Source organism: Polypterus senegalus, chromosome 2 (genome assembly GCF_016835505.1).
Source record: "Polypterus senegalus isolate Bchr_013 chromosome 2, ASM1683550v1, whole genome shotgun sequence".
Taxonomy (NCBI): Eukaryota; Metazoa; Chordata; class Cladistia; order Polypteriformes; family Polypteridae; genus Polypterus; species Polypterus senegalus.
The window spans coordinates 131,343,970-131,371,287 of NC_053155.1; the positions used below are offsets into that span (position 1 = coordinate 131,343,970).

Here is a 27,318-nt window from a genome sequence, read left to right on the forward strand (position 1 = left end):
GCAATTTATCACAGAATTATGGATTAACTATTACTGCTCTCACCATTGACAAGAAAACTATTCCCTGAAATTGGAAATGTAAAAACACACTAAGAAATCCATGAAAAGAAAAACATCTAGACATCACTGCCTTTCATCAAAATGAATTGGCACTTCAAAGAAAGTACATTTCCTTTTATCAATGATTTAAACTTGTATTTGATTTTCCTGAAAGTCAAATTCATCTCTTGTTCGTTATATATACTAAAAATAACAATAAAAAAAAGATAATGGGAAGGCATAGAGAAGGAAAGCACCAAGCGACACAAGAAAGTAGAAATTGTAAAAGAAAAGGAAGGGAGACATGAAAAGGGAAAAGACTAAAACTTTTAAATGAAGAGTTGAAGTTTGTTGTCATCTGCACACAGTACCAGTAAGTTCTTACCGACATGACTCATACTGTTGTGGAAGATAGATGGTGCTATAACACGCTAACCCGACACAGACAGACGCTAGAGACACAAGTCCAAAAATCACACGTGAATTTATTTATATACGGTGTCCCCAACAGCCCAATCACACACTTTCCTCTTTACTTTCTTATTTTCTCTTTATCTCTCAGTCCTTTTCTTTTCTTCTCTACTCCTGTGCTACTGCTGGCTCCTTTTAGAACGCTCCAGGAACTCATTGACTTACTTCAGGCAGCACTTCCAGGTCTGGCAGAAAACCCGTCCAAAAGGGCTCAGCAGTACCCCCTGGTGGCACCCCCGGAACCCTACAGGACTGTAGATAACTCCAACTCCCATGAAGCCCTGTGGTAGTCTGAGGCACCACTGCAACCCCGGGGGTGAGGCTGCCATCTAGCATTCTGGGGGAGGTAACGTTCTGACCACACTTGCTCCCCCGGTCTTCCCAGCATCCACCACACTGTACAATGCAAAAAACAAAAAACATAACACACCCAACACCAACAGGCACAGCCAAAAGCTTCATTTTTGATGCTTATTTGAGTTTCCTTTTTTTCCACACAAATTTGAACATTTTTAATAATTGCCTGTATAAAATTGTAAATGTGTGATTCATTTTAGGGCGGCACGGGGGCACAGTGGGAAGTGCTGCTGCCTCGCAGTAAGGAGATCTGGGTTCACTTCCCAGGTCCTGCCTGCATGGAGTTTGCATGTTCTCCCCGTGTCTTTGTGGGTTTCCTCCCACAGTCCAAAGACATACAGGTTAGGTACATTGGCGATCCTAAATTGTCCCTAGTGTGTGTGCCCTGCGGTGGGCTGGCACCCTGCCCGGGATTTGTTCCTGCCTTGTGCCCTGTGTTGGCTGGGATTGGCTCCAGCAGACCCCCATGACCCGGTGTTAGGATATAGCGGGTTGGAAAATGACTTCACTGATTAATTTTAACATTTTGTCTCATTATGAAATGAAATTTTCTGTTAGCATTTTGCAAGTATGATGGGACTAAAGGATATGTCCTACAAAATGAACTAAACTAGTTTTGGGCAGAGAAGAATGTGTGGGTAACTAATTGCGATCATTAAAACTCCCACAGGCATTCGTACAGTTGATCTAGTACAAGTCATAATTAGTGAATCAGTTGAAATGGAAGCCAAGCAGTGCTTCTTCAAATAAGGGGTTGTAGGAATATGAAGTAAATTACTAGGTCATGCGGTTAAGACAGACTTGATGGACTGAATGGGCCTGCTCTCATTTTTCAAAGACAATACTATAGAATGTTTGTCTTTGTACAAAACAGCAAAGAATAAAGATGTCTTCCAGAGGGGGCATTAAAGGAAAAATAGGGGTAATGTGCACAGTCACTGCAAAAAAGAGTGAAAAAAATCACTTTCTTAAAAGGTTGAAACACAAATAAACTTTTACTCATAAAGAATTGTGAAGAGGACTTCTAATAAAGGAAGAAAGTGACTACTGAGTAATTCGGTTGGAAAGGCAGATAGCAACTGCTGTGATCAAAAATCATCCAACTGTGATTTATAACTTCATACTTTTAAGTGAACAATAAAATACATTGTGCGTGTTCACCATATGCTAATGATTGAAACTACTAATAATAATAGTTAATAATTGATTTTATTTATAGGACACCTTACAGGGCACATTAATACTGTTGATTGCTGCCTCTTACTGTTTTTACCAGACTGATTACGGACCGTATGTCTCGCTATGAGAAGCTCAGCCATATACGAAAGTCTCTGCAGGACGACTGGGCACGAAGTATTGAGACCAAGCACCAGCGCGAGCAACAAGAGGAGCAGTACACCAAGTAAGACAGAATAAAGTCAAAATGACAAGCACCTCACAAAGGGTCCCGACACAAAGCTTTCTTTTTTTAACTCCAATACTGTTTTTTTTTTATGACAAGCACATATTCAACATTCACACTTTTCCATTAACCTCTAAGGTCTTCTGCAATATAAAACTCCAGTAATAAAAGTGAGTTTGTTGCCTTTTCAGCTAACTTTAATTAGTCTTTTCCTGATTATTGTAAATTTGGATCTCTCATAATAAATAGAATAATGAAATCCACTTTAATATAAATGGTTTGGAATCAAAAGGATGAAAGATTGATTTTATGAATGTATTTTGCTTTTGAATTTTTGTGTGTGCAAGGTCCTCCTAGTCACTCCATCTTGTTTTTGTGTGTAGGTCAGGAGGCATGTTGTTACTGGACCAGTGTGAAAAATATAGACGCTGTTTCCAGTGCAAAAGACGCCCAAGTAACTGTGGTGAATCTAACATCTGGAAAGAATCGAGGTACATCCCTGGATCACGACTGATGGTGTAGAAATGAATAATTGAAGCTGCGTTATTTTCTTGTGTGTACTGTTCCTTCTGTGCTCTCTGCGGCAGCTGTGCATACAGTCGCTCTGACTGGAAGCTTACGCTGCATGACGCCGGGTTTTGATTGTAGTCCACTTTTTCTGTTTCAATTTCAGGCAAGTTCTTAGGTGCTTGACATTCACTGCCTTGCATAACCCATCATACTGCATACGAGTCAAACTGCTAGAAAAATATTTGTTTTTCAGTTTGAGGTTAACAAGTACTAATCACAAAATTTCGGAGTGATTAACCGTTTAAAAGTACATGTTGGTCAGACTTCTGAGTGAGAATGTCACTGTACTCTGCACATGTGCCAATGCTGTTACTACTACTACTACCAAGCGAATATATTTTGCACTGTTTTATTGTGTCACCCATCATTAAGTCACAAGCATGAGATGACTAAACGGTCCTGCATTCTGTTAGGCCACAAAGCCTCAACATCTGTAAGATTCGCGAGTACAGGATAGCCTGTGCGGTGGGTGTCAGTTCAATTTTAAACATGATGTGCCATGGGGTCTGCTAGAGCTTGAAAGAGGCAGCACTGCTGGACGTCAAAAAACAAAAGCGGGACGCCAAATACTAGAAAATGGCTGCCCTCATACGCTGCCGAAATGTCCTTCCTACATGTGAAGAGTTCTCACAAAACCTCTTTCTATACCGACCCGATGCTGTATGCAATGTAATTGTGAAAAAGTTCTAATAAGGTTAAACATGGAAAAACTGTATTGAAAACCTCCATTATGTATCTGTACTGTAATTTCTTAAAAGCGTCCTAGCAAACGCAGTAAGCAAAACTATAATTTCACCCAAAAAAAATACCAATGTAAGGTGAAGCTTGCAGTGAAGAATTATCGGTGCAATTTGAAAACGTGTATAAAGAATTGTTAGAAAATAATGCAGCGCCTGATTTAAATTACCAAGCAGTTGGGTCATTTTCTCAAACGGTGTATTCCACATTGCAGCGGGACTCCTCGATTTGTTGCACTGCAGCGGCTGGGAGTTGTTGCAACATGTTATCTGTGCCCGGGTCTTCAGAAGTGAAGTTCAGGGTTGTCGGTTTTAAAGGTTTGCGGGTTGACGTGGTGGGAATAAATCCGTCAGCAGGAGGAATGTTATAATTTCCTATTGTGTCTTGCTTCATGGTGCCTGTCTACCATTTAGTGTTTAAATATCTATTGATTGTCACCTTTAAAAAAATAATAAAATTGTGAAATGTTATGAGTTTTGAACTGTTTTATTATGAGTAAACCGTAGACTGCAGTCCACTGCTCAGTTTACTCCTGCGCACACTCAGGCTCACTCATTACAAACTTCAGGAGGCATCTGAATAAGGAATGGAAAGTAATAATGGTAGGTGGGGATCTCCAGTCCAACTAATCAGGTGGCTTAATGAGTTGGCTACTGACAATCCTTGACAAAACAGAATACATTTGCTCCAAGCACCTATGTACATTCTTCTGCTTCTGAACCCACTTATTCTGCACAGGGATGGCAGAGCGTCAGAAATTATCGTAGTAGTAACAGGCCACATCTGGAATGCCAGTCCACCACAGGGCCCACTCACTCACTCACAATGAATCTGAACTGTTAGTGAAATGCAGTCTGGTCTTCATATCTGGAAAGTAAACATCACATGTGATCTTTGTGATCAGGCAAACTCAAGAAAGTCATCACAAAGATCAAGAAGCTGCATTACACTTTTGAAATCTGGGGAAGAGTGAGACAGTTAGGTGTGGATTAGGGCTCAAGACTCAGTAACGTCAGGTGTGTGAGGAGGCATAGACGGTGGTGGTCACTTCCAAGGTGAAGGTGGGGCTGCATCAGTCATCCTTTTGGAGTCTGTTGCTTTTTGTGATGGTGATGATGCTGGTGACCAAACAAGTGCTTGAACAGGAAGACACCAAAGTAGAAAGGTAGTTTAGAAGTGAAATGACTGAAGGTATATAATACAGGAAAGTCTGAGGTAAAGGTTATGAGGCAAAGAAGCAGAAGCTGTAGTTGAGGTGGGTACACAGCTATGTGGCATGTGCAGTGCAGGCATTTGGAGAAACTCTATACAGTGTGGGATTTGTCAGAAGTGGGTGCTTAGAAGATGTCGTGGGGTGAAAGGTAGCCTGCAGGCAGTAAGTGTGTGAGAAGTGTGCAGAATAGTGATTACAGTAAGTGTAAATGTAGATATAATTAATGGCACTGCTTTGGAGAAAGTAAGGAAGATCTGATACTTAAGACGACATGTGAAGATGGTAGAACATGAAGGAGTCGTATACCCTGTAGGAGTGAGACATGACCAATAAGAAAGGAACATGAAACAAAGCTGGAAAGACAGAGATGAGAATGAAAAGGTGGAGAAACAAAGTTACGTGATTTGAGCTTATAAAGCCAACGATGAAGGTGCACCAAGGAGGTAGGTGGAAGGGGCCCCAGCGGGAGGATGAAGTGGAGGTGGAGTCAGATGATACCAAACGAATTGTTCTCGCCTAAAACAATATTCAGGACCACAGAGACTGGAGGAAAATAAATTCTGGGCAACTGGAGAAACTAAAAAAATGTGCATTTAACTGATAATGATGATTGTATTTGGAATGTGCAACCCTGACAGCTACATAAATCTTGGGTGGGGGTATGGGGGGGCATGCAAAAGTTTGAACCTAAGTGTATAGAGTTGTAATTTGAAAGCTCCCACCACAGTGTGTCTTACATCCATTTCAAAACCCTCGCTCAAGGTAAAGAATAGTTGTGTGACAGGTCTGGAAGAGGAATACAACAATCATCCAAATACACCCAAGGCCACTGAGTGCTGTGATATCCAAGATAAACTTATCAGTGTTGAGAAAAACCTTCCATTTGGCTGAAGTGTCTTCTCAAAATCCAGAATTGAAGGGCACCAAGGGAAACTGTAAACTTGTCTCATGAAGACAAGCTTGTGCTTATAAAGCTGTAACATCGCTTGTGGATGTTACCTAAATATTAACAATAAAAGGCAGTAACTTAAATGAAATGTGAAGTTATACGGCAGTCAGTTGTACAGTTGGTGTTATGCTGACCCCCCAGGTTAAACAAGTAGGGCTGCCACACATGACGGGCCGCTGTGAAAAGAGCAAAGTAATGAGTGGAAACATCTCAAGCAAACCCGCTCTCTGCAAAGCCATTTTTATTAGGGAGGTCATACAAATTCATCAGAACCCCTCTTGATGTCTCTGTATTACAAATAGAATAGAAAACAAAACATGGTATTGACATTCAAGATGATTCCTAAAAGAACATACAAAAATGCAACGTTGAGGCCCATGCAATCAAATTCAAACAAGAAACCAGCGACGTTTGACAGAACCCAGTGACTACTAAAAGTACTTGGGCCCTTTGGACTTCTCCCTATTGTTACAAAATAGAATCCCGGCGACTTTAATTGGTTTAAATTGTCATTACTCCAAGGACAAAATTCCACTGATCTTTCAAATACCAACAAAAAGGTGAAAAATCAGTGATCCCATAAAGAATATGACGTAAATAGCTGAATGGAGTCCACTTGTGTATAAAGATGAGCTCAGCTCAGGCAGATTTATCAAGCAAAACACATCTGGAATAAGTTTAGATTTATAAACAGTACATCCCTTTGAAGTTTACCAATCAGCTCCATGCTATAGAACTCAATGATCAATGCAGCAATGTAAATTAAAGCTGTGAAACCTCGGAACTGCACAAGAACAGGCCGTCTCAGTAATGGAATGAAAGGCGATTCTTCACACTCCTGCTGAGCTCAACACGCCATTCCTTACTTAGCTTTCTGCATTTTAGAAACGCCTCTTTTAGCTACAGCAGAACCTCCTCTATCAGGTCAGATCACACAAGTTCTCATCTGGGTTCTTAAAAATGAACGCTGCTGCTGCTGGGTCACTTGGCAGGTTTCTGTCAGTTAATGTCTGCTGCAGTACTTAAGCCCCGAGGTGGATCACAGAAGACACAAGATGCTGTTACTCCCATCACAAAATAACTTCGGTTTTAGCATAAAATGTAATAAAACATGTGCTACACTTAAATACAACAAACACAAGTTACACTTCTCATCTAAAACACAACAAAATAAAGTAAGACACCAAAAGGGCAAGCAAAAAAACATTTTCACGTGTCTCAGATTTGCTCACCTTATTTCCTTACTGGGTTTTTCAGTTCAGTTTAATTCCACTTACATTTATATAGCGCTCTTCACTGAGCTCTGTCTTGGAGTGCAACAACATTGCAAACTACAAACTACTACAAACTACTGTACTGTGTAAAAATACAAATTAGGTTAAACATATAGAAAATCGGCAAGTTCACTTGACACTCTAATAAATCTGCGTGCCAGTGACAAGTTGCAAAGCATTTTGATGTCTGCTTTATTCATTTGTGTCAATAAACAGATTGAAACCAAAACCCCTTAAAGATCTTTCTTTCTTTCTTTAACACTGTAATCACTTTTCTTCACAACTCATACTGACCACTTTGTAGCACTAAAGCCTGCCACATGACACCACTTTGCCTGCGATTTTCCGTTACAAATTACTCTAAAGTGAGCTGGTGACGTAACCAGCAATTCAGTCATACTAATTCACAAGTCACTCCAGCAAAATCAAGCATTTTTGATGTTTTAAATGACAGGGGCAGCCTCTGAGTGCATGAGAGCCGATAACCAATGAGCACTCGCCTGTAAGCGTAATGCATACAGTGCAGCGATGAAGAATAAGGAACGCAGGGGTTTTGGGAGTCTCACAAACAGAAGAAAGCCTCATCTGCCTAACATCTTGTCTTTTATGTACCATGACAAATAGAAAAAGTGCTGGGATTATGGCTGAGTTCGCTGTACCTGCAAAGCACTTGCTCTGACAGGCAGCACATCACTGGAGCGCTTGTGATATTCCAGAAAAGTGAAACTGTGCTGGGAAGCCGTCACAGAGTCGTGCCCTACGATTTCTAGTAGCGCAATATGACATCAAAAGGCAATGAGATCAGTAACTACAGTCATCAAGTTAGACATCCCCTCTGAGTAGAAGTCGTTTAATGTGACGTCCTCTAATGCTATTTCTAATTTAACATGAACCTCAATCGGACGTGTGTGAAACGAGGCATATGTGGAAAGATCCCTGAGATTTTGGAGAGAAGAGAGACGTGCCTTATATTTTTTATGAAACGCCTCCTTTGATTATAGCCATGCCAAGCATAGGTCAGCATTCTCACTTGATAATAAAACCAAATCCCTACTGTGTGTTTCACTTGTACATGTCACCTCTGTAAGAGCAGCAGATACATAGAAAGGCAGGTAATGACACAGCTTTTCCTTCTCTTTCTTGGATTTATTGCTTAAAAACGTTAGACCAAAACAACATTTAAAAATGGAAAGGACGGTACGTGATCAAGTAGCCTAAAACTGCTGCCAATCTATTTTAATGTGACGTGGAGTTAGTCAGTCAGTCAGTCTCTAATGCTGGGCCACACGAGCTGAGTGTGTACGTTTCATTTTTGTTTTCTTTCCCGTTGTAAAACCTATACACATGTAAACTATTTATTTTTTACTTTATATATTATTATTCCCTTATATACACAGCGACTTCATTCTTTTGAATTTACTCGTGTTCCCAAGCATTGTATGACATTCTTCACAGTGCTTTTGGAACTTTCTATAAATGAATGTCCTGCAAGCCTGTTTCTTACTAAAAAACAACCAAAAATCAATGATAATGAAAGGAATTTAAATATTTCTAAAATAAATGGCAGCAAACGTTTGGCAATTAGCGTTATATAAAGATATGTGCGCATTAGGAGGGCGTAGAAAAACACATCATGTCCAAGGTGCTCGGGCTCTGACAAGCTGACTGTTTGATTTCCCCGTGGGTTGGCGGAGTCGTTTAACACCATATTTATCTCAGTCATTCCCTCTCTTTAATTTTTGTCAATCAACAGCAGTTAGAACATCTTTCTGAATTCTTGGGACACCTTGGTGATGTGGATCTCTTTTGCAGCTCCAAAGTACATACGATAATCCTTCTCTTAACAAGCAAAAAGTGCTTTAGTTTTGCCTATAAAACAACAGAATGCAGAATTTCAAAAATCAGAATAAATAGGTACAAAAATGTCTAATTGGAATAAAAATAAAATAACATAAGGAAAGAACTAAACAATCCTAAAATAAGCATGTTATACATGACATGTCAGCAATTTAAAACCAAAATCTATTCAATTTTCTTCTAGATCAAGCAAAGTTTATAATCAAAGCTGTAAATAGAGATGGAAGCCACACTGTAGGGATTACACACAACTAAACATCTTGAACTTCCATGGCTTGTTTTGGCCAGTTGTACATATCCAGAGTAAAAGAGTCGTAGTCGGGACTGTAGACAAGCGAGCGGACAAAGGCCTCCTTGTCTTTAGGCTCAGGATACCAGGAAGCAATTCCTCTGTTGTAGGCGTAGTCGACAATCTGCAAAACAAGGAGAAACAACACAAGGTCGGTTTACTTCAGCTGCCTCTTTATTCTAAAGTCTGTAAACTGTTTAGCCTTTAATAAACAAAGGTTGTGCTTGTAGTTCATGTGGACGCTTCTAAAATCTGTCTGCACGTTCAGTGAACATGAGAAAAGGCCATTCACAGATGTGAGGATAAAAATTTCAGTGCATCACTTTTTCACATTTTGTTATGTTATGAACCGTCACCCCAGTCTGAGGTCAAGAGCACTCTGGAGCAGGTTTTCATCCAGGATGTCTCTGTACATTGCTGCAGTCATCTTTCCCTTTATCCTGACTAGTCTCCCAGTTCCTGCTGCTGAAAAACATCCCCACAGCATGATGCTGCCACCACCATCTACATCACACCACCAGCGCTGTGAATACTTTCCAGATGCACTTTATATCTAAAGAAATACGTTTGTTTCTGGTGGATACCTTTAACAGCTACATTTAGTGCCATTACTTGTAACATCTTATTCATATCTGTAAATAGGCGGATAGATCGCTGTAGTTCTGGCCCACAATTAGGGTCACATAATCCATGAAGTGCCAGGTGTTACCAGCCAGGCATGAACTCCAGGTTTCCATCCTTTCACTTATTTCTCTCTGCAGTATGGACACGTCATTCTTCACTTTAATTAATCTTCATAGGCGGAGTGGTGGCTCTGAGGCTAGGGATCTGCACTGGCAATTGGAAGGTTGCCAGTTCGAATCCCGTAATTTGCCAAATGGGACTCTGCTTTGTTGGGCCCTTGAGCAAGGCTCTTAACCTACAACTGCTGAGCGCTTTGAGTAGTGAGAAAAGTGCTATATAAATGCAAAGAATTATTATTATCTTCAGATTATTCAGAATTGATTTAGGGTTGGTATATTGGGTGGCACTGCTGTCCCCACTCAGTGCAAAGTAGAGGTTCCTTTCTGGGTGTCCAGTCCTGCATGTCTGTGTGGATCTCCCTCCAACCTGTGGTGATGCTCTCTGGCCTCCCCAAATTACACCTGAGTGTGACTAAGTGTTGGAGTCAGGGGTGGACAGGCCATCGCGTCTAGTGGAGCAGTTTGTGGTGGTCTTGCACTCTCTGTGAGCTATGCTGCTGGGTAACAAATGGAGACTGAGTGAGTGAGTGAAAGAGAGAGGGAACATGAATGACCCAGTGTTGTGATGTGAAATTTTGCATACAAGTTGATAAATATTTTGTATGTCTTTATTTGTAACTTAGACAAAGCAATGTAATATTAATGTTACATTAGTGATAATAACAGCAATGGTTGATGGTTAAGAACCCCTTCCCCCCTTTTAGGAATGAGTTTCTTTGTAATTTTACAACAGGGTTGGGGGAAGAGCCTCAAACAAGTTTGGTAAATGTTTCTGTGCTAAAGTCTCTCAGTCAACCCCCTCAGGAAAGCCAGGCTCCCTAACTGGCAAACTTTCGCTCAACAAATAGTTTTTGGGGGTGGCAGGTGTGAAGATGTTTTCTGTTCCCCCATTGGTCTGATGTATGACGTCCTATTGGCTGTAAGGGTTGGACAGATAAATTTGCTTGCTTTACCTTAACCTCTCTCTCTCTCTTACCAAACTGATGAAAGACCATCTCACATCAAGAACTGAAAAGGACAACACAATGAAGAGCACAGCCTGGCAGTCATATTGAGACAGGCATGCGGCCTGTTCTGAAGAAAGCTGGCCACAAAATGATGTCATAACTAGAGGCACTTTAAGTAACTAACAAGTCTGTGTGCCGCCTGAAACTACACATCACCATTTATCAGGTTGTATGGTTGCCAATATTCAAATTTACTTTGCATCTTGTTATTATTTATGAATAATATCAATAATACATTGTTTATATTGTAACTTAACTCCTACTTGTCTTTTACTACACCTAATTGCCTGAGGTTATACATGTAGAAGGGAAGGTGGGGAGAAGTTATATGGTACAATACCTTATAAACAGTGGTAAGTCTGTGAGATTTGAGGCATTCTGACAAAACCTACATATTAATTATACAAAAGGGGAAAGTAGAGTAATATAATACTCTGCCAAGACAAAACAGCCACATTGCATTATCAGCAGTCTTTTACAATAATATGATCTGACTTACTTTTGTACCCATAAAAAGCTCTAACGTAAACACTTAACTGAAGAAAAGGAAAGGGAAGTGCAAAACACAGATAAGGGAGTGGGAGTGGACCCTGATAAATAAAAAGGTCAAAGTGTACAAGTGGTCAGCTGCACAGCATATTTACTGTGGCCATGTAGCCAAGGCAGCTCAGCAGAAAAATTCATATCAGCTATAAAAGATTAAGTGCCAACTGCAAGGATGGAGTGCAGCTGAAAGTTTGGGAACACATCTAGTGTTAAATAAGACGTTAAAGTTAAAAGGATTGAGCAGAGATGTCAGCCTCAGATCCCAGAGGGCCACAGTGGTGGCAGGTTTTCATTTCAGTTACTTCCGTAATTATTTACCAGTTAGGGCTGTTAATTGGACAGACATGTTCTGCCTTTTTTTTTTCTTTTTTAAGATTCAGAACTCTTAATTATTTTGTTTTTTCTTAATCAGCTAATTCTGGGATGTCAGACTCAACCCATTTTAACTTCACCCAGTTTATTAATTAGAAGTCAATTATTGCTGTCAATGAAACACATTATTTAACTCAATGGATTATACAGTAAGTGGCCTTGGTCTGTCACAGTGGACATTTTAAAACTGTTGACTTTTTTTATTTACTGGAAATACCATCAGAAAGTTTTTATGACGAGAACAGATTGATATTTCTGAAACTTTCACAATTTTTTATTAACACAGGTATGATGGCCCAGAAGTTTTAAATGGGATCATGACAGCTGCTTATCTGTTATGTGGCTGCTGGTTAAGGAAAAGTCAAGTATAACAAAAGCAAACAAAGTCTATTCCATTAGCCGCATTAATTGGTTAATGAATAAGAAGTGGCTAACACTAAAACCTGCAGCCACTGTGGCCCTCCAGGGTCTGAGGTTAAAACCCCCGATTTAAAATGATTTGTGCTTTATTTTACAAGACATCAACTTTCAGACACACATGGAGTGAGGTGAACTGACAAGTTTAGTTAGGACTAAATCCTAAATTTATTCCTGTATTAGACCCTCTCATGTTCTTAATTTATCGTCAAGGTTCAGCCACGTCCAGCTTCTGCTGAAAGGCACACCTAATGAGAGGCAGTTGCAGAGGTCTCAGAGAGTCAGGGGGGCAGTGCTGTGCTTCTGTGTCAGTCTACCAGACTTCTTTACTTACAAATCAAAAGGGAATGTTAGGTGTACTTGTACTGAGGGACTGCAAGAATAGCTGTTGTCAAACTCACTGTGGTTAGCAAGTCCATTTTTGAATTCCAGTCTCCAGTCTCCCAAATGGGTTAGATGACTTGCACAGAATGTGTGTGCTGTTACAAAGACTTATACTCCCCTAGCCAAAGGGTGGGATTCACTGAAGCTCGTAAGTGAAAAGAAGCACACAACAAACCTAAACAGGGCATATCGCTGCACATTTTGATACACAATCATTATTTACAGTATGTGTGATTCATTAATAATCTTCTAAGGCCTCAAATCTTGATTGACTTGTTAAACTATTAAATAATCCAAGTGAAGACGACTTCAGATTTCAATAAATACCAGGACCGGTCTAATGTCTCTTGACAAGCATGTGTTCCTCTCAACTGCTGACTGAGGACTCAAAAATAGTTACACCCAAACTGTTGCAAAGGTGAGAAAGCTCTACAGCTAAACAGTTGGAAATCTCCACTGATAGAAACGTCCCGAGGAAAATGAAGTCAAGGGATAATTGAGAGGGTCGAGGAAAGACAATAAAACCTCAGGTAGGGCAGCTTGAAAACCTGCATTACGCAAAGGATCTACAGGTTTGTAGACACCTGACTGCTGATCCAGTATACCCAGCTGCCTACTGTATGAAAACACTATCTGCATGTCAGAGTTGTGAGAAGGCAAACATGCAGCCTCAGTGGAAGGGTCAGCTTGTGAAGTAGGGCAAAGCACTACTTAAATAAGCCAAACACTTTTAAAATTGTTGGCCATAACCACAACAGATACACTTGAAGAAAAACAGATGAAGCATTTGAGGAAAAGAACATGTCAGCAATCTCAGAATAATGGTGGGAGCTTTCTACCACAGTTTGGGATTGTGTGGCACAGGAACTATTGTGCAGGTGAAAGGCAGAATACGAACAAATCCCAGAAGCCGATATTCCAGAGTCAGGCAAAAAAACGAAACTGGAAATTTCAGCAAGGCGGCATTCTGAAACACGCTTCACAATAAACCTTTAGGGCTTTAGGGTCACCTTCCCAGAAATGAATATTACTGAAAACATGTAGGACAGCCATAGTGTTTCTTAGTCAGGAGAGTTTTATAAGTAAAAGTAAGAAAAATTCCTGATGCAAGAACACAACAAACCTGACTACAAGGAAACATCTGGAAGCTGTGATTGCTGCCAAAGATGAGGTTTCTAAGTATTGATGGAGAGGGTGATAGTGATAGTGATAGGGTGTAAGTGCCCCACACATCGTTCAGAAAATATTATGTAAATAATAATTGTGCATTAAAAGGTAGACAAACACATCATGTTAAACTGTACACTCCTGATGAGGTTGTGAAACTTCTTTTCAATCATTGATTTAGTGACAAACAAGCATTTTGACTAGAGGTGCCCAAACTTTTTACATACAATGTTAGGTCATCAGCAATATTACGTATTTCATACCCTTTTGGAAATACGGGTATTCTTCATATAACATCCCGCAAAGAGTATTTCTTCTGTTTCTCTACACCCAGTGTCCTGAATGACTTTATCTTCTCTCTGTCAATAATCAATCCCTGCATAGAGGTCTCCTTTCTCAAAATGAATTCTCCAATGTCAGGACTTAGTAGTGTAATAAAATAAACCACGGGGGCCTCATTTTCACAGTTATTCATGAAGTCCCAGTGTCTTATTGCTTTAAACATTAAGCATTAAGACGTTAATAAGACAAATTTGTTTTAGAAAGCGTCCAAACATTCTTACCCACCTTTACAGCGATTTTAAAAGATATATCTCTGATGGTGTTAAGTGGAGGGTAGAGTCGTCCTTCAGCCAAGTGCTGCTCTGTTACTTCTGCGGCAAGAATCTACAAAAAACCAAACAATGCACAACATTTAAAGTATAAACACGACAGACCTGTTATTAAGTGTGTGTGTATATTTACACACTGAGCAGTGTTTCTTAAAGTTGCATGTTTAGCGGAGTCTACAAAAATGAGACATGTACCTCAGCTGTCGTGAGGAAGATTTCATCGGAGATGTGTCTGACTCCACAGGCAATGACCCCCAGTGCGACTCCTGGGAAGACATAGGCATTGTTTCCCTGACCTGGGTGGAAGGTGTGTCCATCTGCCAGGGTCACTTTACTGAATGGACTCCCACTAGCAAAGATACCACGGCCCTGAAATAAAATGGAAAGGTTAAAATAACAAAATACAAATTAAAATTACAGTGAAAGCTGAATTCATTCCTTCTGCAACAGACTCTGGGAAACTTTAAAATGGGATGAGTAAACAAGTATTTTTTAATAATAATAATAATAATTAGTGCATCTTTAACTTTACACTGGCATGACATAGTGTGGGCACCCTCGCTTAAAATGTCTGGTGCTGTGAGTAGTTAAGTGAGCAGAAGATGAAATGATCACCCAAAGGCCTCAAGTTAACGATGACATTTCTTTTCAGCTTTGTACACAAGATCAGTGTGTTGTTTTTGCATCATACAATTGTACAGTGAAAAAAGGAGAAGAGCACCATGCAAAAGTTTGGTCACCCCAAGATATCTGAGGCCTCAGGCCATAATCAGCTTGCTTGGGCTTCTTCACAGTCAGGTGATGCAAACCACAAAGCCGTACACGTTCTCTTAACTCCTCAAACCTTGTGCCAGCAATCAGCAGTCATGGGCTCCTCTAAGCAGCTGCCTAACACTCTAAAAAATAAAATAATTGAGGCTCGCAAGAGAAGGCTTCAAGAAGAGAGCAAAGCGTTTTCAGGTAGCTGTTTCCTCAGTTCGTAATGTTATTAAGAAATGGCAGTTAACAGGAACAGTGGAGGTCAAGTTGACATCTGGAAGACTAAGAAAACGTCCTGAAGGAACTGCTTGTTGGATTGCTAGAAAGGCAAATCAGAGCCCCGTTTGACTGGAAAAGACCTTCAGGAAGATTTAGCAGACCCTGGAGTGGTGGTACACTGTTCTACTGTGCAGCGACACCTGAACTAATATGACCTTCATGGTAGAGTCCGCAGATGAAAACATTTTCTGCATCCTAGCCACAAAATTCAGCAGCTGATGTTTGCAAAGGAGCATCTAAAGAAGCCTAACGCATTTTGGAAACGAGTCCTGTGCACTGACGAAGTCAAAATAGAACTTTTTGGCCACAATCTGCAAAGGTATGTTTGGAGAAAATAGTTTGGCAAATTCCAGGAAAAGACCACCTCTCCAACAGGAAGGCTCATGCTTTGGGCTTGAGTTGCAGCCAATGGCTCAAGGAAAAGTCAGAAGAAGTGGAGATGAATGTTGGCAATTGAACCTTCACATTAGAATCCCAGATAACCAATGGAACTCAACCACTGACAAGATCCACCATCAAACTGTGCAAAGCATGGTGTAACTCAGTTAAAAACTACATACACCCATCTTGCAAAATATATGTTCAGGACGAGATCTGAAATGGTAAATAAACATCAAGCATCAATCATATCAATCAAGCATCAAATAAGTATCAAACATCTTGCTATTACACACACATCATACATACAGAGACAGTGTAGAATGTTTTATACTTTAAATGCTGCTCAAGTGTGAAATGTACCTGGTGCCTCCAGTATCAGGCAGCATAGGGGGCTGGCTACTGCTGTCTGTGCCAAGTAGAATGCTTGCAATTCTTCTGAATATGGGTACTGAAACATCACAAGACAATTGTACTGTCCTGTAAGCTTCTTTAAAAGCAATTTAAATATTTAAATATATTCCCTCTGTTGTACAGATATTTTCTTACCTTAATACTGTATTTCTATTGTGGTAACGGGAGGGATATACTGACCTGAGATTGACTACATTTCTAAAAGAACACATTCTCGGAAAGCATGTGCCCCTTCCTGGATACACAAACACACACACACACATACTGCGTATATATCATTAAACATAGTTTCATGGTTGGTACAACAACAAGACTGCAGAAGTGGCTTTACTCAGTAATGCGTGACTTACCTCGGTCAGCCGGTAACACTGCTCTGCTGTGCACTCAGATTTGCTGGTTGGGTTACTCAATGCAAATATAATGGGCCGCTCATTAAAGGACGCCATATCCTTGATGATCTTCTCTGTGAATGCCCCACTGACAGCAGCTACTCCTGAAGATTTCAAATAGTTCATTGAAAATTACTGTGGCACAAATGCCAATGATTCATTTGTAGATATTTCTGGAAGTTAACATGTTTTTATAATTTACTTAGTAAGCCCCAATGTGCACAGTATTTCTTTTTTCACAGGTGTACTCTAGTATTTTATTGATTGTCAAGATTCAGATGTGACCACATAAGTAAACAGGGATTATGTGACCATAAGGAAGCATCAGATTACTGAAAGCAAAGTCTGAAGCAGTGCTTCTCATATCTAGGTGGTATGGACTCTAGAGCAGGAGTTCTCAACGACAGTCCTGGGTACCCCCTATGGCTGCAGGTTTTTGTTCCAACCAGCTTCTGTTTTTAATTGGAATCCTGAGGTAATTAAGTGAACTGTTATTTCCCAGATTATGTGTTTTGGGAACAATATAGAAATGAAAAAAACAAGTTTGGTTATATATATATATATATATATATATATATATATATATATATATATATATATATATATATATATATATATATATATACAGTACAGGCCAAAAGTTTGGACACACCTCCTCATTCAATGTGTTTTCTTTATTTTCATGACCATTTACATTGGTAGATTCTCACTGAAGGCATCAGAACTATGAATGAACACATGTGGAGTTATGTACTTAACAAAAAAAGGTGAAATAACTGAAAACCTGTTTTATATTCTAGTTTCTTCAAAATAGCCACCCTTTGCTCTGATTACTGCTTTGCACACTCTTGGCATTCTCTCGATGAGCTTCAACAGGTAGTCACCTGAAATGGTTTTCACTTCACAGGTGTGCCTTATCAGGGTTATTTAGTGGAATTTCTTGCTTTATCAATGGGGTTGGGACCAGCAGTTGTGTTGTGCAGAAGTCAGGTTACTACACAGCCCTATTGGACAACTGTTAAAATTCATATTATGGCAAGAACCAAGCAGCTAACTGTGTAACGGCTATTTATTTATCTACCAATGTAAATGGTCATGAAAATAAAGAAAACACATTGAATGAGGAGGTGTGTCCAAACTTTTGGCCTGTACTGTACAGTGGGATGCAAAAGTTTGGGCAACCTTGTTAAGTCATTATTTTCCTGTATAAATCGTTGGTTGTTACGATAAAAAATGTCAGTTAAATATATCATATAGGAGACACACACAGTGATATTTGAGAAGTGAAAAGAAGTTTATTGGATTTACAGAAAGTGTGCAATAATTGTTCAAACAAAATCAGGCAGGTGCATAAATTTGGGCACCACAAAAAAGAAATGAAATCAATATTTAGTAGATCCGCCTTTTGCAGAAATTACAGCCTCTAAACGCTTCCTGTAGGTTCCAATGAGAGTCTGGATTGTGGTTGAAGGTATTTTGGACCATTCCTCTTTACAAAACATCTCTAGTTCATTCAGGTTTGATGGCTTCCGAGCATGGACAGCGCTCTTTAACTCACACCATAGATTTTCAATTATATTCAGGTCTGGGGACTGAGATGGCGATTCCAGAAAGTTGTACTTGTTCCTCTGCATGAATGCCTTAGTGGATTTTGAGCAGTGTTTCGTCGTTGTCTTGTTAAAAGATCCAGCCCCGGCGCAGCTTCAGCTTTGTCACTGATTCCTGGACATTGGTCTCCAGAATCTGCTGATACTGAGTAGAATCCATGCGTCCCTCAACTTTGACAAGATTCCCAGTCCCTGCACTGGCCATACAGCCCCACAGCATGATGGAGCCACCACCATATTTTACTGTAGGTAGCAGGTGTTTTTCTTGGAATGCTGTGTTCTTTTTCCTCCATGCATAACGCCCTTGTTATGCCCAAATAACTCAATTTTAGTTTCATCAGTCCACAGCACCTTATTCCAAAATGAAGCTGGCTTGTCCAAATGTGCTTGAGCATACCTCAAGCGGCTCTGTTTGTGCTGTGGGCGGAGAAAAGGCTTCCACTGCATCACTCTCGCATACAGCATCTCCTTGTGTAAAGTGCGCTGAATGGTTGAACGATGCACAGTGACTCCATCTGCTGCAAGATGATGTTGTAGGTCTTTGGTGCTGGTCTGTGGGTTGACTCTGACTGTTCTCACCATTCGTCACTTCTGTCTATTCGAAATCTTTCATGGTCTGCCACTTCTAGCCTTAACTTGAACTGAGCCTGTGGTCTTCCATTTCCTCAATATGTTCCTAACTGTGGAAACAGACAGCTTAAATCTCTGGGACAGCTTTCTGTATCCTTCCCTAAACCATGATGGTGAACAATCTTTGTCTTCAGGTCATTTGAGAGTTGTTTTGTGACCCCCATGTTGCTACTCTTCAGAGAAAATTAAAGGAGGAGGGAAACTTACAATTGACCCCCTTAAATACTCTTTCTCATTATAGGATTCACTTGTGTATGTAGGTCAGGGGTCACTGAGCTTACCAAGCCAATTTGAGTTCCAATAATTAGTTCTAAAAGTTTTGGAATCAATAAAATGACAATGGTGCCCAAATTTATGAACCTGCCTGATTTTGTTTGAACAATTATTGCACACTTTCTGTAAATCCAATAAACTTCATTTCACTTCTCAAATATCACTGTGTGTGTCTCCTATATGATATATTTAACTGACATTTTTTATCGTAACAACCAACTATTTATACAGGAAAATAATGACTATTAACAAGGTTGCCCAAACTTTTGCATCCCACTGTATATATACTGTATATTAAAATGTACTAGGCAGTTATACAGGAATAATGTATTTTTTTTTCTTTTTAGCACTATATCTATCTTGATTTTCATTCTGCTTTTCCAGGTGTTCTAATTGTTAAATTAATACATTATTTACTAATTACTGTAGATAGTCTGACGCTAAAGTAGTCGCAGCTTTTCATGATTCAGTGTCGTTTGCCTGGGTGTCTGCTCTGCTCGTTTTTAATTGTCATTAATAAGATTCAATGAAGTAAGCAAACTGCACAGAGAAAGGGTGAAATATAATGAAAGCAACAAAAGGGAGCTAGGCATTTAAATCTATAGCAAAAGCAGAAAGATTTCTAAATGTAAAAATCATGCCTCTGTGCTTTGTTAATGTAAAATACCAGCTAATGAATTAAGATCAGTGTTGTCACTGATTATAAATCTGGTTGGAACAAAAACCTGAAGCCACAGTGGGTCCCCAGGACCGACTTTGAGAACCCCTGCTCTAGAGGCTCAACTATTACATTTAAACGCTATTTTAATATCGGCCACATGAAACTTGGCAACGCATTTTAGCTGGCTCTGCTCTAATTACTGAGGACACATATAAACAACTGAAGTATTGTTCTGCATTTGTAAAGCCTTTTGGATGCTGCTCGCTAGAGACAGAAGCAATATAAAATAAAGGCAGTAAAGTAAATCTTAGTCAATCAAGTAATTTGTTTCATACAGTCTTCATGGAGTGTTAGCTGAGCATGAAGTTATGCACTAGACCATAATGAAATGGGAAAGGAATCTGAAAAAGTGAAAAATGCTTTCACTTTTTATAAAATAAAAGTCCTTTGGACTTCTAACAAATATTTCATGTGCTTAGAGACTTGCGTTTTTTTTTTAGATAAAGTTTTAAAGCATTTACACTACTTAACTGTACATACATGTCATTTAACTGGTAATTCAACACAAAAGTTGCTTGGTGTGGGCTAAAACCAAATAAATCTTATTCATTTTTTTAAAGAACATGCAAGTGTTTGATCGGCACAGTCGCTCTAAACAGACACTAAATGGCACTTTTCCATTCTCTAAGTATGTCCTTGAACAGCTTAACACTCACCGATGATTGCAGAGGGTTTTATGATGTTTACAGCCTCCTCCAACGTCTTCACCTGAGGATGCTCATGGGCAAACTGCTCCTTCTCGTGGTTCAAATTACCCCGGCCCTGAAAGGCAGAGATAACAACAAGTACATGTTTTGAAATTCGTTTCCTTGTCTACGGGACTCTTACAGGAGCACTTGGAAGTGAACTCGGGCTCTTGTTTAGCTTCAATCACAACTGTAGCAGCTACTGCAGGCAAATCAAGGTCTGTCACAATCTTCATATTTGTAAAAAACATTTAGATTGAACAATGCAGTCTTGAGAAGGATGACAAATCTACAACTGTGACTTCCTAAATCAGCATATTTTTTTAATAAAGCACTGTGTAAAGGTTTATGTATATACTGTAGTATTAAATTATTAATTCTGATGTGTTCTGAAAGCTGCTCTCATCATCATGATGCTCACACAGTCATGGACGCTGTTAATCTTTATTATATATTTATCCTATGTAAATGTGCATTCTTTATTTTTGTATACTATTTATGCATTTTTTCTTAACTAACTTTATTCGTTTTTCTTTGCATGTAACTACTGCTTCTTTCACATCTTGTAAAGCACTTTGAGCTACAGATACAGATGTTGTGGGTGAATCTGCTGAATTGCCTAATCTCATCAATGTGTTTTAGCAGATTTCTCATCAGCATCAGAAATTTGTGCATTCAGTGCGTTGCCAAGCTAAAGGAACATACGTATAGAGTGGTGTGCATTTTTAAATTTTTTTTACCGATGTTTAAATACCTAATATTTTATATGAAAATGTTAGTATTTTGATGCCCTCTATCTGGCAGTCCTTTCAACTTAAAAATGTCCCTAATTTTTCCCACTAACTAATACTGCTGCAGTTTTAAACTTTCGCAATGGAAAAGCAGGGTGCATCCAACAAACTACGTTGTCTCAAAGACACTTCAACAGATTCCGGGAGCCTCAGTTTTTCTAGGAACACCACACAGTATTTGTATATATCAGTAGATGTTACTGTATTATTCAATGGCGATATTAATTTTCATTGAAGCATCCATCCCAAGAACAGTATGAATAGGTGCATTTTTTCAATATTTGTCAAAGTTCAATAGGTGGAATCAGAGAGGTAATTGATTGTGTTTGATATAAGCATTTTTTAATAAAGGAAAATGTATGGCAGTCTTTGTTTAGAATATATTCTTTTGAGAATGTCTTAATGTGGATCACCTTACTATTGAGTGTTTGCATTCTGTTTGTCTTTTTGTTTATTCTCTGTACAGCTTCTGACCGTGTCTGCATCCAGTAAAGAACTTTCTTATAGCTTGAATGAACAGTTGTACTTTTTGGCCATCTGAGTGAGTTGTTAGGACAGAAGACACCCAAGTCCGTGTCTCAAGATTCTCGAGACGTTTCTTGTTATATGTTGCATGTTCCCACATTTGTATTCTGAGCACTGCATCTCTTGATAGACACTATATGATGGCATCTTGAAGCCAGAGCAGGGCTGCAGGCTACACTACTATAGGAAACTTGCACAGTCTGCCATGCTTTGGCTGGCAAATTAAAAAATAAAGAATGTAAGGATGGGCGGTACGGTGGTGCAGTGGGCAGCACTGATGCCTCGCAGTTATGAAACCCCGGTTCCCTTCCCAGGCCCTCCCTGCGTGGAGTTTGCATGTTCTCCCCTTGTCTGCGTGGGTTTTCTCCCACATTCTAAAGACATGCAGGTTAGGTGGATTGGCGATTCTACAAATTGTCCCTAGTGTGAGTGCTTGGTGTGGGGGTGTGTGTGTGTGCACACCCTGCCCAGGGTTTGCTTCCTGCCTTGCGCTCTGTGTTGGCTGGGATTGGCTCCAGCAGACCCCCGTGACCCTGTAGTTAGGATATAGTGGGTTGGATAATGGATGGATGGAATGTAAGGATACTTAATCACATGATTTAAGGATAGTTTCAAACTAAATACACTTCTGTGACCACAAGCAGAACTGCTTTTTGTTAAATGTTTTCAGGCTGTCCTGACGATCGATTAATGTGAAACACGTAGCTATGTAATTAAAGGTAAAAACTAAATACATAAAGGCTTTGGTTTTATAAGAATTTTAATCTAGACAAATGAAGGAAACAATAACTGTTAATAGTGACCTAGTAACAGCAGGATCAATCTCTTCTTTTAAGATCAAGTGAATGTAACAGCAACATGTAATCACCTTCACAATAAGTCCTTTCGAGTCAACCATCCAGATTCGTTTGATGGCCTCACTGTGTGGAATGCCTTCCTTCTCCAAGGCCATAATGATTAGATGAGCTATTCCCATTGCTGCCTGTTAAAAGAATGACAAAAGAAACAGAGAATTCTTACTGCTACAGGAGTCTGTGAATAACACAATTTAATCCTTTTACTTCAAACAACATGCCTGTACTAACATAAAACCTTTCAGTAATTATGGATTCATGTACTAACAAAAGTAGGATCATAGTGTACAGTATGACCAAAGCAATATGAAAAAAATATTAAGGCTGCTGTCAGGACTAGCAAGGAAACCATGAGTTGCAGACATCTTAGTAAGATCCCTGAAGGAAACTCAATGCTTAGATAAATAAAACAGTATAAAGAACAAATGCATACTGTTGTATGGCAGCCAACATATAGGCAGAGCAGGTGTAACCAGTTGCCTTTAAGATATGGCAGAGAATCAGTATGAATCAGTTTGAAGTCATACCATGACTGGGGTTATAAGGAAGTGGACAGCTGATTGAGCACTATTGTTTCCTATAAGCCCTCGTTATAAAGGAGACATATTGGCATAGCTTTTTTGTCTGTAGTTTCAACATTAAGATAATTAAACACTATACATTACTTTACATAACAATACTGCAAGTTATGGAACAAAGCAGCCAAAGCAAATTTGAAATAAAAGACAAAGTGTTTCAAAAGACTGACATGCACAGTGACTATGTGAATTAAACTGAAGATAATGGCAGATTACCAGCCATCATTTAGGTTGGCCACTCTGACACTGAGTTGAATTCCTCTTTGTCTCCTCTCTCTGCCTCATTTTCTCCACTTCCAGCAAAGCGTTTGTCTTCAGGCTTCCACTTCACATAACCAAACAATCTTAGCTTTCTTCTCATGTCTCAAAACTTACCAAATATCTTTGTCTCTCTCCAAGGAAACTTTCTAAATCTGCTTCATGTTCTTCTCTCTTGAGCCATATCTCACTGCCATACGCAACACAACTCCTCACATAGCTTGTTGAAAGTTTTTCCATCAATTCAACTTTAAAAGTTCCATATCCATTCAGTCATATCAATAAAAAGGAAAAGCAAAACACACAACTTACCTCACCGGCTCCTTGAAAGACAAACTTGTGGTCTGAAAGTTTGTTCTTTGTGATTCTTAAAGCAGCGAGTATACCAGCAACTGCTACAGATGCGGTCCCTGAGACGACAAAAAAAAACAAAACATGATTTTACATTCAGAAGTATGTTTTCAAATATCATGAAAGAATATATTCATGTCTACTGTATGTTTGTATTAAAATATAATAAAAATACAATTTAATCAAAACAGGGGGAATATAAGTTGTGGTAAAGCAAAACACCTGAACTAAGACATTTTGCAAACAGAATTAACAAAAAATGACCAGAAATTTTGAGTACGAGTATAAACAGGCTAAGCCCCCAAATTGCCCTGAAAAGTGACCCTGATTAAAGGTGAGCACTGCTGTGCTTAAACACATTATTTTCAGTATTTATAATGGACTTTCATTAAACTGATGATCTTGTGGGGTTGAGGCTCAGCCTGACACACTGAACGTGAAGCTTAGGGCTTCTGGTACACAGTAATGTGTACAAAGTTGAAATATGCTGAATATCAAATTTTTACTCTAACATATCATTTTTGGCCTAGTGATATCTTGTACATACAATAACCTGTAGACACCACAACTGCAGTCTCTCATGAGAAACATTAGATGTCACTAGAGTATAAGAGACCTTAGTAGCATTTTACAGCTTACGTAAAAGCATGCAAGCTGAGAACAATTTTTGACTTCACTTACAGTGCAAAAATTTAGACACCCATGGTCAGGTTACTTATTTTGTTGATTTTGTTAGTGAAAAGAACACAGGAACAAATTTAAACGTGACATATATATGCAACTTATGACGCACAGGTTGGAGATTTAACAGAAACAGAAAAAATGTGCCGTCTGCACAGAGCCAGTAACCAAACCTTAGATTCAAACTCAGGAGACGGCAGTGTTTAGTATCATATTGATATCGTGATTTAGTAATTCATTTAAAATACCTCATTTAAAAGGTCACACACATACTGTAAGTTCGTTCTTAACAGAATTTCTTTCCTCCTAATTCATTTGGATGTGTTTATATATTGAAATGTTTTGTGTAAATAACATTTTTTATGGACCACTAGCTTTGATAGTATTATCTTATTAAGATCTTTTTTTAAGAATGAAGGATCAAACTAGTTGGCTTAAATTTCAGACAACCAGTTTGTCTAATGTCTTCACATTGCTAAATATTTGTTGGTTAATGAATCTGCAAATTATATGATCTGAAATGTGCAGTAAAAAATCCTTCCATATATAGATTTGAACATAATATAACTGATGCACGTTAGATGTACAGACAAACAGAAAATAATATGGAAGGCTAAACATTACTTATTTCAGTGTACAAACAGCACCTTAGGGTAACGCTCTGTCTCCCTTCCTGTTTACCCTCTACACAACAAGCTTCCAACACAAAAAACAGCCTTTGCCATCTACAGAAATTTTCAGATGACTCCTCCATCATAGGCTGCATTAATAATGGAGATGAGTCAGAGACAGGAAGGTTGTGGAGAACCTCATCTTGTGGTGCAGTAACAATAACCTGCAACCTAACATCAGCAAGAAAAAATAGCTGGTTGTGGACTTTGGGCATGCCAAGGAGCCCATGAGACCAGTCACCATCCAGGGGGAGGATGTGGAAGTGGTGCAGAGCTACAAGTACCTTCAAGACTTACATAACAACCTGGTCTTGTCTGACAAGAAGGGAAAGAGCAGAGTACTTGCTAAGGTATACTTGAGGTGTTTTGATGTGTGCAGCAAACTGCTGGAAATGTTCTACCAGTCCATAGTAGCCAGTTTGGTGCTCTATGCTAGGGTCCCCTGGGGAAGCACAATGCCTGAGCAAACTTATCAGGAAAGCCTGCGCCAACACTTAGATGAACCCTTGACACACTGGAAGCTGTTCTGGAAAAGAGGATGGTGGCAAAATAGGATACCGTCATGACAAATCGCCTCCAGGAGGTGCTCTCTTGGAGTCACATTCCACCACAGTGTGCTAAGAAGCGACTCTGGGGGGCTTTTCTGCCCACTGCTATCTACCTGACATACTTATTGAGTTCATTTGAAATTTCTGCAGATTATACATTTACTGTTCATTTATTTATCAATTTAGGATCAACTGGCTTTATCATCTGTCCTGTGAGTCTGTATCTTTGTTTTTTTTTGTTTCTGATGCAGTGTGCATCTGAATTTCACCTTCGGATTAATAAAGTTTACCTAATTTTAATTTAGTTTATCTAATCTAATCTAATGTTCCTTCACTTTTAATGGTAAGAAGGACAGCAAAATATTTTGAGTAAAATCCTAAATTGCAATAAAAGACAATCTGCACACTTTCAGTGAACTGCTTTGACTTCAGTTCTCTTTACGTCTGCCGAGAATAATCATATTTAGCAGATGTTGTGGGTGCATCTGTAAAGGTCCAAGTCACCCCCAACCCTGCTGTAACAAATGAATACCACTGCATATGTGTCACAAAGAAGAGAAACTTCTAATTGATAATTCAATTAATTTAAAACACTGAGAAAGGTGCTGAGGCAACCCGGGTTGTCAAGCAGGACAACCTACAGTAAGATAATTACAGGGTGCAGCTGTAATCTAGGAGATATGTGCTAAACAAGATCCAACACCTCACCGAAACCAGTCGCCTAATTCATATTCACCATTCATCTGCAGTATGAAATTTACAATTCTACAAACTCTGAAAACTGCCTTTTTGGAAATAATCCACCAAATAAAGCACATTTTAATAATTATATCTTGTTACAAGATAGTTATACTTGTTACTTTTACATGACAATAATACTACTGCTATTACAAACAGTATATCCTCTCATTTAGTGAACAGTATTTTCATGGTTAGAGTCAAAAAAATTTCTAGACAGCAGCACTATCAAGACACAAACACAATTTAAAAAAATGTTAATTTATTCAATATTTGTATATTGGGTTAAGGTAAGAAAGAAAATATTTATAACATTTATAAACATTGACTTTTTTGTCACTGCTACCGAAATACAAGTGTACCTTCTATAAATACCCTCCCTCTTTGGAAACACCTTACTGGGTTGGAACCCTGAATGCAGCCTCTTTGTACAGTATTTCTTGGTTTACTGTGATTTCACAAATAGATATTTATTTCTACTTTTGTTAACTGGATGGCTAATTGAATAATTTAATTTTTGACGCGGCATATAAGGTGGGCAAAACTACCAGTTTTTTTTTTGTGTTTTTTCCCTCTATTGAACTCCTATTTGTAATGAAACATTCTGAAACTCCAAAACCTGTATATGTTAAGTTTGGTTAACTGTAATATACATGTAACATTTCATGAATGCCCACTCTGCCATCTTGGTGTAATGCACTCTTTTTGTGGTGCTGGTCCTCCAAATATGACTCCCCAGTAAAATACCTGAAAAGTCTATAAAGCCTATGTTTTAAAATAG

General features: G+C 39.1%; 2 protein-coding genes across 4 annotated transcripts in view; one reads left to right on the top strand and one right to left on the bottom strand.

Annotated features, from left to right (window-relative positions):
• The window catches only part of LOC120523360 (coiled-coil domain-containing protein 81-like), a 36,876-nt gene extending 33,488 nt beyond the window's left edge, over nt 1-3,388 (top strand). Inside the window, exons 14-15 of the mRNA XM_039744618.1 lie at nt 2,144-2,269; nt 2,653-3,388. Of these exons, the coding sequence (XP_039600552.1) occupies nt 2,144-2,269; nt 2,653-2,791 (265 nt within the window). The 3' untranslated portion in view covers nt 2,792-3,388. The remainder of the gene's footprint in view (nt 1-2,143; nt 2,270-2,652) is intronic.
• Nucleotides 3,389-5,958: 2,570 nt separating this feature from the next.
• Nucleotides 5,959-27,318, bottom strand: part of LOC120523357 (NADP-dependent malic enzyme, mitochondrial-like) — a 170,572-nt gene continuing 149,212 nt past the window's right edge. For 2 of the 3 annotated variants that reach the window (XM_039744616.1, XM_039744614.1), the window contains exons 9-15: nt 23,861-23,958; nt 22,727-22,840; nt 20,513-20,618; nt 16,587-16,729; nt 14,602-14,775; nt 14,363-14,461; nt 5,959-9,283 (exon numbers count right to left, since the gene is read on the bottom strand). In XM_039744616.1, coding sequence (XP_039600550.1) covers nt 9,122-9,283; nt 14,363-14,461; nt 14,602-14,775; nt 16,587-16,729; nt 20,513-20,618; nt 22,727-22,840; nt 23,861-23,958 — 896 coding nt within the window. In that variant the 3' untranslated portion in view covers nt 5,959-9,121. The remainder of the gene's footprint in view (nt 9,284-14,362; nt 14,462-14,601; nt 14,776-16,586; nt 16,730-20,512; nt 20,619-22,726; nt 22,841-23,860; nt 23,959-27,318) is intronic. The other variant, XM_039744615.1, reaches the window with a different exon arrangement.